Source organism: Salarias fasciatus, chromosome 20 (assembly GCF_902148845.1).
Source record: "Salarias fasciatus chromosome 20, fSalaFa1.1, whole genome shotgun sequence".
In the NCBI taxonomy this organism is placed as follows: Eukaryota; Metazoa; Chordata; class Actinopteri; order Blenniiformes; family Blenniidae; genus Salarias; species Salarias fasciatus.
This window is the reverse complement of record NC_043764.1, coordinates 25548311-25564315: the sequence shown is the minus strand read 5'-3', so window position 1 is coordinate 25564315 and position 16005 is coordinate 25548311. Positions and strand designations below refer to the sequence as shown.

Genomic DNA, 16005 nt, shown 5'->3' with positions numbered 1-16005 from the left:
TCAGATTTATTACATGTGACAGCTTTTGCAGTCTTTGTTGTAGGTTGAATGAAGAGGCTGGATCACAACCGGCCAGGATGATGAGACACACACCGCTTTATGTTCGGCCGTTCCCATTTTATTACTATTGCTTCAAGGAAACCTGTGATCACATATATAACCGGCCCCTTGTTTGATTTCTTCAGAAGATTGGCTGAAGGTCTGCATGCAAATGACGACTTAGCAGCAAATTTAAAACCATGATTAGAGATTCCGTCCCACAGCTCTTCAGCATGGCTGTTTTGAGTTGTAATAAGGTGGTGTGTAATTGCTTTTCGTCGAAACAGGCTTCTGTTTTCCCATAGATGGAAGGGTTTTGTTGTTGTAAATTATAGTCTCAACAAAATTAAAAATAAATCATCGATCGGGTTCTCAGAAGAAATCACATCAAATATTTACACCGCGTTTACACGACAACTCTTCAAGTGTTCGTTTCAGAAAAGTTGCACGTTTTAACAGCAATGGACTTAACGCTGTGAACGATGTAGTCTAGAAAGGGGCCACAAGTGGGAGCTGTTGGCTGTTTTTGTAATCAAGTCACACAGACAGAGGAAATCAGTGTTTGAAAAGTTCCATCTTAGAAGCTGTTTTTAAAAAGTTTTCAGAGCACCGTTTTCATTGTGATCTTTTCTATTGACATTCACTTCAAAGCGTTCCAGCTCGTACCTGGAGCCTCTGGAACAATTCCCCGTTCCTTCGCCTGCTGTGACGACCGGCTCGTCACTCCAGCAAAGCAAATCACTTTATTTCCACAACTTCTGAGAAGCCATTACTCGGCATTTAAAAATGTCAGTGGAAGCACACTTGTCAGGAAAATGTTTGGAGTCTGTCGTCCGTTAGCTTTGCAGAGCTGTTTGGAAATCTCTTCTCAACAGCTGTGATGAAAGTTTTCTCCACATTTGCACCAGAAAAGTTTTCACTTTATCAAAAGCACAGCGCCGTTACCAGTGATGATTTTTCTCCGTAACACCCAGAGGTGCTCGGTGGATTTTCGGTCTTGCACCTGACAGGCAGCTGGTACCTCGGATTGTTATCTGGGTTTATGAATGGCCTCTCCCCCTCTGCTTCCACTGGTTTCTGAACTCTGCTGTATCTGGGATTCCCGTCGATCTCAGCTGTGATTTTTGCTGCTATTTTCCTGATTGTGTTCACAGTGTGTCGTCCACTCTGTGTAACTTGCCGCTGTGCTTCCTCTGTCTTCAGCCAAAACTACTTTACTTTCCATAACACTGTAAAACTGTGGAGTTTGAATGGCTGCCTTTTTCTGACCCCTTGAATACAGAAGCAAAGGCACCAGGTTTGACCTTTTCTCTGAGCTCATTTCACATCCAGTTTTCTGTAGTTTCTTTCAGTTACACATTTCCAAGGTCATGTACGTCTGTATGAAATCTATAACCCTGCCCCGGAAGAGGTAGAGTATTGTTGTTGGTGACTGATTTGAGCTGTGGCGGAGGTCTGCGCTCTCTGAGTGCCAAATTCTAGTTTAGAAATGTTCTCTGTTTTTATTGTTAGCAATCAGAAGTTACTGATTACTACAAATGGTGGTAAATTATCGGGATAAACCGCACTTTGAATGGTTTAAACACAATTTGGAGCCACTCAATGTTAAAATCCATGATATAAACTGCTGCTGTGGAGTTAATACTTTTTATATAAATGCCCAAATCTTGTTAAAATGCACTTTACCCCAAACACAGATGATGATGAAGGTGTCACACACTGTGGAGTCAAAATACAGTTAAAAAGCATTTCAGTGTGTTTTTCTTTATGGGAAGACATAAAATACGTAGTCCCTTTTTTCCACTAAATCATAATATTATTGTTGCTAAGATAATCTCACTAAGTAAAAAATAAGACCTGAAAAGATACAAATTCCTTCATAACATTCTCTGCAAATATCAGTGCCAAGAAGTCAATCGAGGGAGAAGCGGTAAAAGGCTTCACCTTCAAGTAAGCACTCAGAATTTGAATTAAGTCACATTTAGCAAATAAACAACACTCAAAAGCTGCATTAAATATTCCATAAATTAAAGGAACACAGAGGTCTGAAAACATTACACAGCAAACCTGATGAAATCCACTTTCTGGTGGTTATGAATTGTACCGATCTTCATCAGCTTGTTTGTTGTCGGTTTGCAGCACAGAGAGAGCCTCGGCTCGCTCCATTGATCAAAATGCCTCATCAATCAAAGATGAGACTTTTACATCGATGATTAATGGCAACTTTAATCGCAGCCTTTCTGATTAGCAGATTTGCAATATCTCACATCTTCATGTTTTATTAATCATCCAGCTGTTTGCAGAGATGCTGCCTTCCATCCATCCATCCATGCATCCATCCATCCATAAATCCTCTATACTGATCCATCCAGACAGGTCTAGCACACACCCTGACGGTCCATCACAGGTTAAAACACACACACATCTTTGGTTTATAGTATTGAACTTCCTGTTTTCCCAATAGAGCCACAAGAGCAACACGTGATTATGATCCCAGTCACGCTTCAAGCTGTAGTTTTAGCCTACCGCTGTTGCAAACTGATTAAAAAAAAGCAGTTCTCTAAAGAGCTGTTGCACACTGGAATAGTCTAACAATAATAATATTGGAAAGTGGGAGTGCAGTTGTCAAAAATAATTTGCAATTATGCTGCATCTATTTTGTTTTAAGCTACGGGTTTGTTTGTTTTTTGTTATCGCTCTGGTTGTGATTCTCTCTGTACTGGAACCTTGTTATGAAAGTGTGTTTTAAACGATTTTGCATATTCTGTGTGATCTCTGAGTATTGAGTCGTGGATGCATGACTTTTCTGGACCACATGAAGAATAACTGTCTCTACTGTGACGACCGATGCTGATCCTAAAACAACTCACAGCCAACAGTTGCTCAATATGAGCCACTGTGCAGCGTCGCATCCACGATGGGGAAATTATGGAAGAATATATAATATTCCAACCAATAAAGTTACGGAGACACATAATAATCCCAGAACGGCCTTTTGCCTGGCCGCAGCTTCTCCCCGCTTTATCTGCCTCTCTGGTCTGATCACGGCCCGGTGGCCGGCGTCCAGAGGGGACAGGCCTGTATCGATACCTGTAACTGCCACCTTAATCAGTCAATCAGTCACAGCTAACACAGTGCTGACCAGCAGCCCGGCGCTCACAGGGCCAATCAATAGCAAATGATTGGCACTCACTGCATTTACCTTGAGAAATAGGAGGTGTGTGTGTGTGTGTGGGTGGGGGGGTTTGTCTGCAGAGAGGAAACAAGCCGATTGAGACATGTTGACGGACTGTGATCTCTTACCTCTCTCCACTGTTTACACTCGACGCCCTGGGTGTACAGCACCACCACTGAAACAGGCAGAGGGTGGAGAAGAAAAGGAGAGCAAACGCCGTCATTAAACAATCTCATTCAGCGGCAAACGCTTCTTCAGACGATGTTTGTTTTTCTCCCTCTTTAACCGCCGTTCACCATTAATTATCCTCAGAATCCTTGACGGCGTAATGAAGTGGCAGGCGTGATGATTGCGGGGATGACGTCCACGCGTGAAGAGGAAAGCTCAGATATGGGGTGGCGGGGGGGGGGGGGATAAAGATGGAAAGCTTCTGGAATGCAATTTAAGCGATCGGAACACAATATCACAGTATCCGTGGGTTTCTCCTGATTTCTATTTGATTCTTCAACCTCAAACGAAGCCGAGGCGTGCAAACACATCGCGCCCCGTCATATATCCCGGGGTTCATCTCCGTGTGAATACAAAACAGGCTGAATGTGATATTTTCCCAGTGGCGCTTTTACACAAAGGGCTTGAACCCTCTCCATATCATGGTAAATGTCTCCTCCATTTTTTTGCCCACTGGGAGTATCAAAGAAAATGTCTTCATGGCATTTCCCCATGTGTCTCACCAAAAGACGGCCATTTGTATTCAGAGGCTGGTGTTTGCACGCTGCATGCATTAAGGTACTTTAGCTCTCAGGGAGGAAAGGTTGTCACATTACTGTGCAAATGATATGCAGTTATTGAGGGAACACTTTGAAATGGCAGAGTAAACTGAATCAAAGTTGAGCTCAGCAAAAGCAAGAAAAGAAAGCTTTGTAAAAGCAGAGGAGCCAGTGGGGCGCGCTGCAGGAAACACCGAGCGGCCGAACTTACATGGGTCAGATTTGGAGAAAGTGTCCCGGTCCAAGAGGTTTCTGCAAGAGAAGCAACACAAGAAAGCCTCATCAGGTCGGCAGGTTTTCATTTTCATCAGATAAATGTCCGTCTCAGGTCATAGCAGCGTAAAGTGCTTCCCATCGTCTCCGTTTTAATGTGGAAAGAGACGGGAAACACTTCCATGGTTATTCACAAACACACTCAGCTTCACACTGCCCTTCAAATAATTTCATTTTCAAGTGAGAAGAACAATAACAGCATTAAAGCCCAGTAAAAGGACGAAGAGGACGCAGAAGCAGAGCGGGCCAGTGGAAACAACTCACAAAAGATGTTTGACACTACAAAGCATTCAGACAGCCAGTACCTTTACCAAGGGCAAACCATTCACCGTTTTCACAGTTTTCATTTAAAAAGATTAAAAACCGCGAGCCGGCTTGATTTAATTCATATAAGTGAAGCAGGTCAGAACAGAGAAGGCAAAAATCTGAAAATGGAGTGTCAAAAAAAAAGAAAAATGAGTCAAGTGAGGTCTGCTCGCGGTTGCTGAAGCCAGTTCATCTGCGTCTTTATAAAACCAAACAAGATGAGATCCAGGCTGTGCTGGAGTAACGGTCACAGAAAAACTGCAGGTCATAGGGCTTAAATACATGTTCTTATAGAGTCACTGAAAAAGCCACGAGGATAAAAAGTAAGAGCGTGATGAAGATTGAGAAAGCTCTCTTTAATTCGAGCCATTACACACAAACCAAATTTTCCAAGTAGGCAGAGCTGGCGAGGAACACAATTTCTGTCATAATAATCAGTCACCTCACCCAAAGGACCCAAATTAGAGCTCCAAAAAACTAATTATGAAGAAAAATAAACTGATTATCATGGATTTGGACAAAGAAATACAGCAAATGTTCTGTGTTTTTCTGCTTTGCTTTGCCCAAAATGATAATCAAAATGTAGCCTGGGACTTGGACGATACAGTTAAACGACTGAGTCAGCGGATAATTAGCTGATGAATGAAGAATTATGATGATTTTCAGGTAGAACTGATCAAATATTACCGAAACAGAAAGTCAGATCTAAACAGAACATCAGTTTTTTTTTCCTAATCCAGCTGGAAAACAGAGAAGAAGCTTCAACAATTGTGAAAATGAAGTTAGCTCAGTTCATTCCGGCTTCCACCCCTGATTAGTTTCACCTGTTCTCCCCTCCCTCGTGTAGAAAAAGTCCTCGTCTCCCTTTGTCTTCCTGCCAGTTCGTCCTGTTCTGTCAAAGATTGCACCGAAACGTTCCACTCTTGACCCTCCTTGTCAGCACTTTTTGTTTTTGAACACTGTGCCAAACAACAGACTTTTGGATGAAGTACATTGGGTTCAGAGTCGTGCTTTTGAGTACACCGTATATCTGAATATAAAATTCTTTTCCATGGCTTTGAACAGTTCCCAATGATTCCCAGATAGGGAATCGAACCTGCAACCTTCTGATTTAAAGATGACCCACTCCTTGAGCAAAATCTCATTTAGCACCTCACAGATCCACGGCAGGTCAGATATCTCCTTTACATCTGAATGGTGTGTGTTTGCAGTCACTCATTGATCAGTAGCAGCGCAGCTCATCCGGAACTCGCTCTTCCTCTCTCACTGTGAAAACACCACTCAGCACCTTTGACGTTGATTACTGTACAGATCCTTCGCAGCAGTCTGATTCTCTGATTGGCCCGCCGGCTCGTTCAAGGAAACGGGTGCAATCAGCATTAAAATTATTCACGCCACCTTTATTTTTAGGGAGAGGGAAAATTCCCCCAGCGGCTGGAGCCAATCCCGTCACTGCACCCGATCTAATGAAGCAGACCTTCCATTTCCAATATCTATCACAGCGCTATCAGAGATCACTTTATCCAACATTTGAGATGAGAGACATTTCCTTGATGGCTGCAGTGAACTCATTAACATATCGGTGTGTCGCACAGCCCTGTAAATACGACCTGTTTCCGGATCTTGATCGTGAGCATCGTCAATAACATTTCAGTGTAATCCCCGTCCCTCTGGGGGACGGCCGCCTTCCAATGAATATAGATGAGACTTCCAGCCCGGGTCCGGGAAAGCGGGACGTCGCTGGCGTGCGCGTAACTCTACATTCCTGCACACGCGCCCCCCCGATCGGAGGGTAGACGACAGATGCGGCTTCATTTGGCGCTAGCCTCGGGGCCGACCCGGCTACAGTTGCAAAATTGTCAGTGTAATTATCACTGGAGATAACAAAGCCCTCCATGACTAACTGCCTCTTTGTATCCACCTGTTTCTGTCTGGCATCCATTACCCCGCGACAATTAGCTTGTCCATCACCTGATCCCATCTCGCAGCGCGGCGGAGAGCGTGTCAAATGGAGAATAACAAGAAAGCAGTCAAACACCACGTCCTGTTTCACGTTGCCGTCCAGAGCCAGTTCCCATTTAAATCGCTGAGCCTCAATTTGTTAAAGCAGGAGTAGAAATGATTAGTGTACAGACTTATACACCAATACAAATTAATCCACCACATCTCAGTGTGCACATGGCGAGCGTACACACACACACACACACGGCTACGGCAGGATGGGTATTAACGTCTGGGATAATCCGGATGCCTTCACTGAACTAACGCTGCCTGTTCCACAAGTTAACTCCTTCTAACTACAAATCTCAGTGGGATAAGAGAGGATCATTAAACCCAAAGCTGATGTAGGAAAAGTTTGTTGATGAAGTTCATTGAAAGTAGGACAAAAGTAATTAGATACAGCGCCACTTTTTTTCATTTTTTTCATGAATCAGCCCTGTTTCAGACCACAGCATTTCCACGATGGTCTCATTTGATATACGTTAATGAAAATGGAGAACGTCACGTATTCCTCTTGATCTCGCCACCTTCATTAAAAGTCTGAGGGCAGCTTTCAGAGGAACATTCAACATTGTACTGCGAGTGAGACATTAATCTGAAGTGCATTATTAGATGGTTAACGAACAAAACTACTGAAAATTTAATTTAATCTCACTTGCCAAAAAGTAAATTTAATAGAGTTTAATCAGCCTCAACCAAGAACGATTCATTCAGTTGTGAATTAAGCTCCCACTTATTGATTCTTCACACTTGAATTAATAAATACAATAGAGTAATACCATGAAATTATGAGAGATCTCAACAGGAAACCCACACCGGCTGTATAATTCTTCCAAAAAAACTAAATTCCTTAGCCTTATAATTGAAACCGTGACGGAGGTTTGACCTCTAAAGCTTGTCTGGCTGCTGACGTCCAATTTAAAAGAATACATAGGAGTCATTCTTCCTCTCTCAGCCGGATCCCCGGAGATATTTTAGCACCTCAAGGTCAACGTGTCTGATCATTAAACTAAGAAATGTAGGAATTAATTCCTGCACCCACAGCGCGCTATTGTGTGCAGTTCCTTAATTCTCCTTCACTTTCTTAGCATTGTTGAAATCATAATTGGCACCTTGGAGAAATCGCATCTAATTCAGTGGAAAGTGCTTTTAAACAGTGCTGGATCGGGCCGGCCGATGAGCTGCAGCTCCATTGCCTCTTAAAAGGAAACGACAAATGCGAAGATGAAAGTCAGCTCGCCGTCTGGATCGGAGGGGAAGCGTCTCCATATTACATCAGAGACAATGGAGATGGCTCGGAGGGGAAAGTGAAATATGGTTTGCATTTTCAGGTCCACTCTGTCGCTTCACTTTCTCGGCTGCCCTATGGCCCCGCTCTCCTTTGACTGAGGGCAGACGTTGATTTCCTCTCCTGCATTACGGGGTCACTGGGTCTGCTTTCTGTCTAATGCCCCCTTAAGCAGCCCTCGGGGGTTAAATATTCAAGGACCCAAACAGGGAAGGTCGACGTTGCTGCAGAGGTTAGCCATCCCACTAATAATCAGCCCTCTCCTTAGGGAGTCATCTCCAGTATGCTATAAAGAAATGTCGTTTCTTTACTGGAAATAATCACTGGGGGAGAAAAAAAAAAATCTGCCAGCATTGCATAACTGATTCCCTGGATGGGGATAAATAACAATGTGTAGCAGTGTTTCTTTTGTGGAGATCTGCGAATACTCACCCATACGTGATATTGAATGGACAATCTGGTCCCGTTATTAGTGACAGACCCATCTGCTGACTCTCACAGCGACGGCGCCAGGTGTCTTTCTCTCGTCCATCTGCTTAATTATTCAGTTTCAACCTGGGATCTGTGCAGGGCCGTGATACCTGCAGTGGGAGCGCTCCCCGGGCACCGATGCAATGTCAGTCCGGCTCTTCTGCTGCATGGGAGAATAAATGGAAGCGCACACGTGCTCTGGCTCCCTGTTTCGGACCGGCTCTGGTGTGGAACTCATGTCCGTCTTGGGAATAATACCACTGCTAATTGCACGCTGTGACATCCAGAGGTTTGTGCAGACAAAAGGCTGTTCTTCTGTGAGGAGCTGGGGAAATGCCCACACTGATATTATATGGCTGGTATAACCCCTGGCAGGACACTTTGCACTTATTCTGCTGTGAATTCACATCAATTTCCCTTCATCTCTCTGTTCCAACTGAGAAAACCCGAGCGCCAAATATCTTCGCAGGAAGCCGTTTCCCATGTGCTTCACAGGCTGGAAACATAAAAGGCTTGATATTGTACACTAGGAGCCAAATCAGGCACAGTAACGCATTCCTAAGCTCATACATATTTTGGTTGTGAAAATGATGGAAGCCGGTCATTAAAAAGAGAGCGAGAAATAACTCTAGATGGATTCAGTGAAGTGTGAAGCCGAGCGGCCGGGTCAAGCTCGACGGAGACGGAAATAACAAAGGACACGAAGATATTGTCGCGTTAATTGATGTTAGTGAAGGTTGAGGTAGCTGTGAGTGCAGCTTATGGCGCAGAAATAAAGGAACAGAGCTGTTTCTAATTGGTGCCGGACTCATGTTGAGCCTCGGCAGGTGAGAGCAGCACTCAACAGGTAAGTGGTGTTAAACCATAATGAGCATGAACTGACAAACACTAACTAGCTGTGCACGTGTTCAGCGGTGGGACCACGTCACCACACACACACACACACACACGGATAGACATCCCGTTTAGCTCCTCAGCAAATAGTTGAGGCTTAAACTAAATCCGTTTTATTTGATTTTACAAAAGAAACACGAGAAAAGTGATTACAAGGAGCAATTTACTTTGAGTCAATTAAAACAATTTGTGCGGCTATTTCCAGCTAATCCACATTCGATGCTTATTTTTTCCGACACTCGGTTTGCGAGACGCTTCGAAGGAAGATATCTTCGCTATCATGCTCCACGCCAGCTGGCTATGAAGTTAATTAACACCCTCATTCCTCATCTCGATGATGTCTCTGTCATTCAGTTGAACAACAACAATCCCATCGTCCTGAAAATAGAGCGAGCAGGTGATTTGAAAACACTTGATAACATATGTAATCCGTGCTTGAATTAAATTTCAGTGTCTTCTTCTGAAATAATACGCAGATTTTGATAACGGGAGACAGATTTAAGTTTATGTCAGCACCTTCCAGCTCCTTCATCCCAAAGTCTGCGTTTTCAAACGGTCTTTGTTTCGATGTCTGCCTAAATTTACATTTTAATGATTTATGCTGCAACAAAAATGATGTGTGTTTTCTCATGAGCAGCTAAATGACGCTGCGGAGCCGGCGGGCGTCTTGTCATCGAGACGAACACACATTAAACTACGTTTACAGCCATTGTAAATTTCTATCCATTCACCCATCTTCCACACACTCTGAGCCCGTCGTCTGGTTATGAGGACTGACGGCGATGCCAGTTTGTAATGGATGAAGGCAGGAGACACTCGTATGAGGTGGTTTCACCGTTTAGCTCAACGCTCGGACTGTGGAAGGAAGCCAGAGTACCTGGAAAGAGCTCATTCCCGCCAAGTGGTGAATATTATGAAAACAGAAAAAAATAAGTTCTAAAATTCAATGAAAAACAACTGATTGGATTCAAACTGAGGCTGGCCTGGAGCACTATTAGCTCTGATTAAGCTGCTTTTCTAACCGAAGAAGTCAATAAACACTGTTTATTTGAATTGCTTAACAAAACCAAAGACCTGAGTGGCTGAATAAAACTCATTTTTCAAGGTGTTCAAGACTGTAAATGGAAACTTTCACATCATTCAGATGTGGTGACAGTTTAAGAAGGCTTGTAGAGCTGCTTTATGATTCCATGCATCTTACTGACGTGCTGCAACGTGCACTGTTTCCCTCAACTCGAACAATGTCTGTGAGATTTTCAAAATAAGCCTGTAAATTTAAATGTGTTCAGGTTAAATAAAAAGAACCTCCTGCACTGTGTTGTAGTGGTTAGCAGTCTGTCCTCACAGTGAAAATACTCACAGTTTGAATCCAGGATTTGCATGTTCTCCCTGTGCCTGTGTGGGTTTCTCACAGTGCTTCATGAACTTCAGCTCTAAAGTTTTCAGTTGTGAGGATGTGAGATCAACTCTCTGTTTGAGCTGCGAGGAGCGGCTGACCTGTGCAGGTGTTTCCCGCCTCCGCCCACAGTCAGCTGGCATCAAGTTCCAGGAAACAGATGGAGGAATGAACGAAAGTCGAGTCTACAGCTTCCCCTCAGAACGTTTTATCAATTTTTCGGAATAGAAGCTTGTAGTTTATCTGATTTTGAAAGTTACATATATTTAAAAAAAAAAAAAAAAGGAATCAATTCCCATAATCCCTGTTTCAGATTACAAAAATATGCCAGTCGATGAGCCTTTAAGAGCGGAGGTCCTGACGCAGACACGTCTACAGGAGTGACAGCTTAAGGAGTCGTTTGTTTAGCCCTTCAGCTATAGACTGTCAACAAGTGAACGATCGTCAACATATGCAACATCGTGTGGTGAAATCTTCACTGAGCAACCTGTCACTCTCTGTAGAAATCCACCACGAGCCGCGACGTCAGGTCCAACGCCCCCCAGCGCAGCTCCGCCAGCACGCTGCGCTGACCCCTGAGTTTCTTCTCTGAAAATAGCGACAGAAGCAGCTTCTTCCACCCGAGCCGCCAGGGACTCCTCCGATCTCTCGTTGCGACGCCACACTTGTGACTTTTCCTGTCACTCCAATCAACACTTTCACATGACGCGGGCTTTACACACACTGTTAGGAACCTCTGGCTCCGCGCCACGACCGTGCTTCGTTGGGATCCCCCCTCTGCTGTCAAACATCCCAGATGAGAATATATTAATAACACTGACACCGCCAAAGCCGGGTGTCTGGGATCCAAACTCATTTTCACTGTGTCAGGGGTTCATGCATAATTATCCGCTCCGTTGACCTGCGAGGCTCGCTTGCTGAAAACCCCAAAATTAAGGGGGAAAAAAAACAAGCACGCCTTCTTTCAGCGCCTCCATGTCTCTCAGCAACGATCGAGATCCCCAAAACAGATGCGACACACCATCGCAAACACAAGCCAATCTGTAAGATAAAAGCTGCGAGCTCGCCTCGGGTTAGTCTTAACCCAGAACACAATATCAAAAGAGCAGCGCAGTAAAACGCTGTAAATTGAAATTCCTCTCTCACTCCCAGAGATCTTTTATTAATAATTTATGTTCTTACACAACACAAACTAGTTCAATTCGAACTCGCGGCCCGCCTGGGTAAAACAAAAGGTTGTTCAAACCAGAGGAAAAGCAGGTCAGAGGAATTGACTGCACAGACAACCGAGACGGAATGAGAGCAGCGGCTCCAGCAGCTATTAACACGACAACAGCGGAGTTACAAGCCACAACAAGGCATTCACAGAAACAATAGGTTGGTTGCACAGCTTGAATCCCGACTGCTCTGCTCAGGCAATCGTTTCTGTCGGATTGAGCGGCGACGCCACACATCCTAATCGTCCTGATGATTTCATTAACCAGCCCTCCCCCCTCCCCCTCCTCCCCTCCCCTCACCATGATTGCCTCAGGCAGGAAGAGACTCCATCCAGAAGCACGCCACAAGTTTTCACAGCGACCTGCAATCAGCGGCCTTGTGCGCCGGGGAAGTCCTGCCACGTGACCTGGTGAGTTTCACCAGGTAATGAATCCCTGGGGAGCGGAGTGGCCTGGTTGAGTTAACCCCCCCCCCCACCCCCCCACCCCCACCACCACCACCACCACCACCACCGCCGGCAATGGAATACATTGATTGGATGCAATGCAACTTTAACCAATCTATCACGGCCAATGGATGGTTCCTGGGGGGCTCCGGAGCGGGAGAGGATGGAGAAGATGTAGCATCTCCAGAGGCTCATAAAGCTCAGTGTTCAGGGTGTCGGGCGGGAGGGAGGACGGCTCTGTCAGCCAGTCTGACTTTTAACAGCGTACCTGTGCTCTGTGCGGACATGACAACGAAGGCCAATCAATTTTTATCGCATGCACTCTATTGTTCAGTGGAAGGGAAATAAAAATGCATTGTACGCGGTGTGCTCGACGCGCTTATCGCACCGAAGCACATATCATGTACTCAGGACGATGATATGTCCCTCGGCTTTTTATCAAATAATTCTGTTATTTTTCTTTCAGGGACATGGGTTTTTTTCTTCTTTCTTTGTCCCCTTCGCCCCTGATAAGGGTTGTGAACCTCTGTCAGAGCCGTCAAGCTTATCAGAGGCACATAACAGCACAAACCACATTTACAAATCATTACTAACACAGTGTGCATGGATTTAAACAGAGGCGAACAGCAGCAGAGAAAAAAAAAAGAGTAACTATCTTCCATAAATGAAGCTCTGTATGTCAAGCCTTGAGGGGCTCTGTGGTTTTGTCTGTGTGCACATTTTCTCCAACATTCATTACTAAAAGTGTTCTTCACAGTGGAACGGCAGAGCAAAAAGCCCCAGCCTCCCTAAAGTCATTGTACATGGGAACTCTGAGACGGCCTGGAAAGCCGAGATATAGAAAGGGCACAATTTTACAATCCACCACGATCCACATTTACTACTTTGCTCATAATTAAGGCATGATGCAGCAAACCGCACAGACAACCGATGAAACATGCAACGCAGCTGCTGAAAAATTAATAGTATGATCACATTCATTAAAGCCACAGAAGAGGTGGTGGGGTTAAACCTGTGAGAACACCGGGGGGGGCCGCCTCATCCTTGACTGGATTCACTGTATGTGGCGAAGCAGAGGCAGGAAAAGGGGCCACTTGAGTCTGAAGAGCCATCTTATCACCGAGCTGGAGGGTAGCCCTCGCTGCTACAGGAGCAGATGCTCCGGGTGCGGCTGACTGGCTGACCTGTGAGCAAAACCAATCAGCGCCGTGGAGGAGGAACAATGTGCCATCGCGGCGATATGCACTTGTTTTGATAAGCGGCTGTCTGCTCCAGTCTCCCGAGTTTGGCAGGGGGCTCGCTACAATATTGGCGGAGGGTTATGAGAACGCCCGTAGGGCTGCGGTGTCGCTCAATTCCACATGTGCTGCAATCTCAGAGCTCTCAGGCTTACTAAATCAATTACACAGAGTTGTGGAGCCTTCTCCTCTCCCCATACAACACCAATTGTTTCTGTTTGCTTCTATCATGAAGACCAAATAGACACCGCCTGATAAGTGGAAGGAATAGCAGCATGCATGGCTGGATCCTTCGAATATATATCACTTTGGAGACGGACGACTCGAGAGCTTTGAAGCGGTCGTCAGGGGTCAGGCTACCGAGCCAATCTCTCCGAATCATAAAGAAGAGCAGCCAGGTCCCTGCATGGAAAGCAGATGGCTTTTCAAGGCCCTGAGAAAGCAGGAATTAATTTTTCTCCTCTATCAAACTGAGTCCTGAAGCAAGTCTTTGTTTGGGGAGAAATTAATGACAGACAGGGGAGCGGCGGATCAACACAGCCCGGGGGCATCGGCACAGATCTCGGCTTTAAAGCGTGAAGGTCTGAGAATAAAGAGAACAACAGTGTGTATCAGGAGGGAAGCAGCACAGATCCAGCTGCTGCTGCTCATAACAAATGGCCCACAGTGGACAAAAAACACACTCGTGTATACACACACACACTGAGAGCTCGACATGTGAGCAATACACTCAAGCTCCCACAAGTCTCACTCCAAGTTTTTTCACACATCTGAATGTATTTACTACACAAGGTGACGCTGTTCATCCTCCCCAGACAAGAGTTCCACCTCACTGCTGCATCGGCCTCTCACCTGCACCCCTCCCGAGGGTGGGGGCGCTTGTTTTATTGACTTCAGTGTAAATTATATGATTAAAATATTAAATCTGTCACGGTTACTTCATGGCATTGTTCATCGACCGGTTGAATAATGCAGATGAGAGAATAAAGTCACGGCAGCAGAGAGTTTGTTTGATAAATCTCTCCCTTGTGGCTTTGCTTACTTCATTTACATGCGTGCAACACCGCATGTAAGCAGGAGGTACAAAGAGCTGAACACAGTGCGGATCAGAGCAAAACGATGCGCGGCTGGAAGAGTCATGCAAACCAACCGATATGACATGAACACTCATTAAAACTGCATCATCATGCAGCCACACGGCCGCGCTGCTCCGGCTGTACTGTACACAGTGATACCTGCAGCCGGCTGCCCCACCCTGCAACACAGCCCGCATCGCTTCAGTCCTCCCCTCTCACAAGGCTGAATGGAAACAAATGTTCACTGTCAGTCTTCACCTTTCCCTGACAAACTGAGCACGCACACGCGCGCGCGCGCGCACACGCACACACACACACACGGCTCTGGGGAAACCTGCTGGGCACACCAATAAACTCCACCTCTGTCGATTTCCTAACGTTAACTGAGCTCTGCAGAGCCGCAGACGGATGGAGATTTTAGTTCATCTGGACAGAAATCACAACAACGCGCGAGCGCAAATTAACTGACGGGCGGATTAAATTACAAGAGACTGACTCGCTCGTGATAATCAAGAGTTTCGAACATCGCTTTAAGACTAATCGGAGTGTGTCTGACATTGTTTTATGCAGAAATTCAGAGGGAGACTCTGTTATCCGCCCAAATTTTCCGGTGACGTCTCTTGACGTCTCTGAGGCAGCGGGCGGATCGCATCGAAAAACCTTTCCCAAAGTTTATTTCACATTATTCAAAGCTCGTCTTTTCACATAGAGTGGCAAGAGCGCTGTTTAGGTGTTGGAAAAAAAATCCCCCAAAAATTCAAATTCTCACAACTCGCGGATGAAGTGTGCGCTCCCCGGGACGCGCGCTCCTGACGCAGTCCACGGCACCGGCACCGCGGAACCGGGGGAGGTGGGGGGGGGACTCACCTGCAGGACACGGTGATCTCCACTTTGGTGGCCGGGATGCTCCCGCTGATCGGGTCCAAGTCACGGACCGTGGCCGTGGCCTCCACCTTGTCCATTACGTCTCCCTCCATGGGCGCGAGGGACCGGGGCCAGCTCCCCGTCTGGACGCGCGGGACCCGGGGAGCGGAGCGCGGAGAGCCGGAGCGCAGCGGGCGAGCGAGCAGGGGCGAGCACGGTCCACACAAACCCCCCGAGTGCCGTCCGACAGGGGGGCACCAGCATGGAAAGTTCAATCTGGAGGCTGGCTTTATCTGACTGAGGGTGGGGAGGGGGGGGGGGATCACACGCCAGGACGCGCGAGCGCCAACTCCGCTGTTTTCCCAAGCAAAGACGGAGCTGTTGTGCCAGAGGAGCTTTGAAAAGTCAAAGCTGTGAACTCCACCCCTCCTGTCTCCGTCTGCATTCTCCTACATGCGGGGCTGCGACTGACACCCGTTGCAGATCCTCGGTATTGATCCTCAGCAGACGGATCGTTATTCTGCTCCAAATTGGCCGTAAGAAGCTCTAACAGA

At 46.0% G+C, this 16005-nt stretch overlaps 1 protein-coding gene across 1 annotated transcript in view; it reads right to left on the bottom strand.

Annotated features, from left to right (window-relative positions):
- cpne5a (copine Va) overlaps positions 1-15727 on the bottom strand; it is a 77875-nt gene extending 62148 nt beyond the window's left edge. Inside the window, exons 1-3 of the mRNA XM_030118134.1 lie at positions 15455-15727; positions 4193-4233; positions 3343-3389 (exon numbers count right to left, since the gene is read on the bottom strand). Coding sequence (XP_029973994.1) covers positions 3343-3389; positions 4193-4233; positions 15455-15564 — 198 coding nt within the window. The 5' untranslated portion in view covers positions 15565-15727. The remainder of the gene's footprint in view (positions 1-3342; positions 3390-4192; positions 4234-15454) is intronic.
- Between the last annotated feature and the right edge of the window lie 278 nt (positions 15728-16005).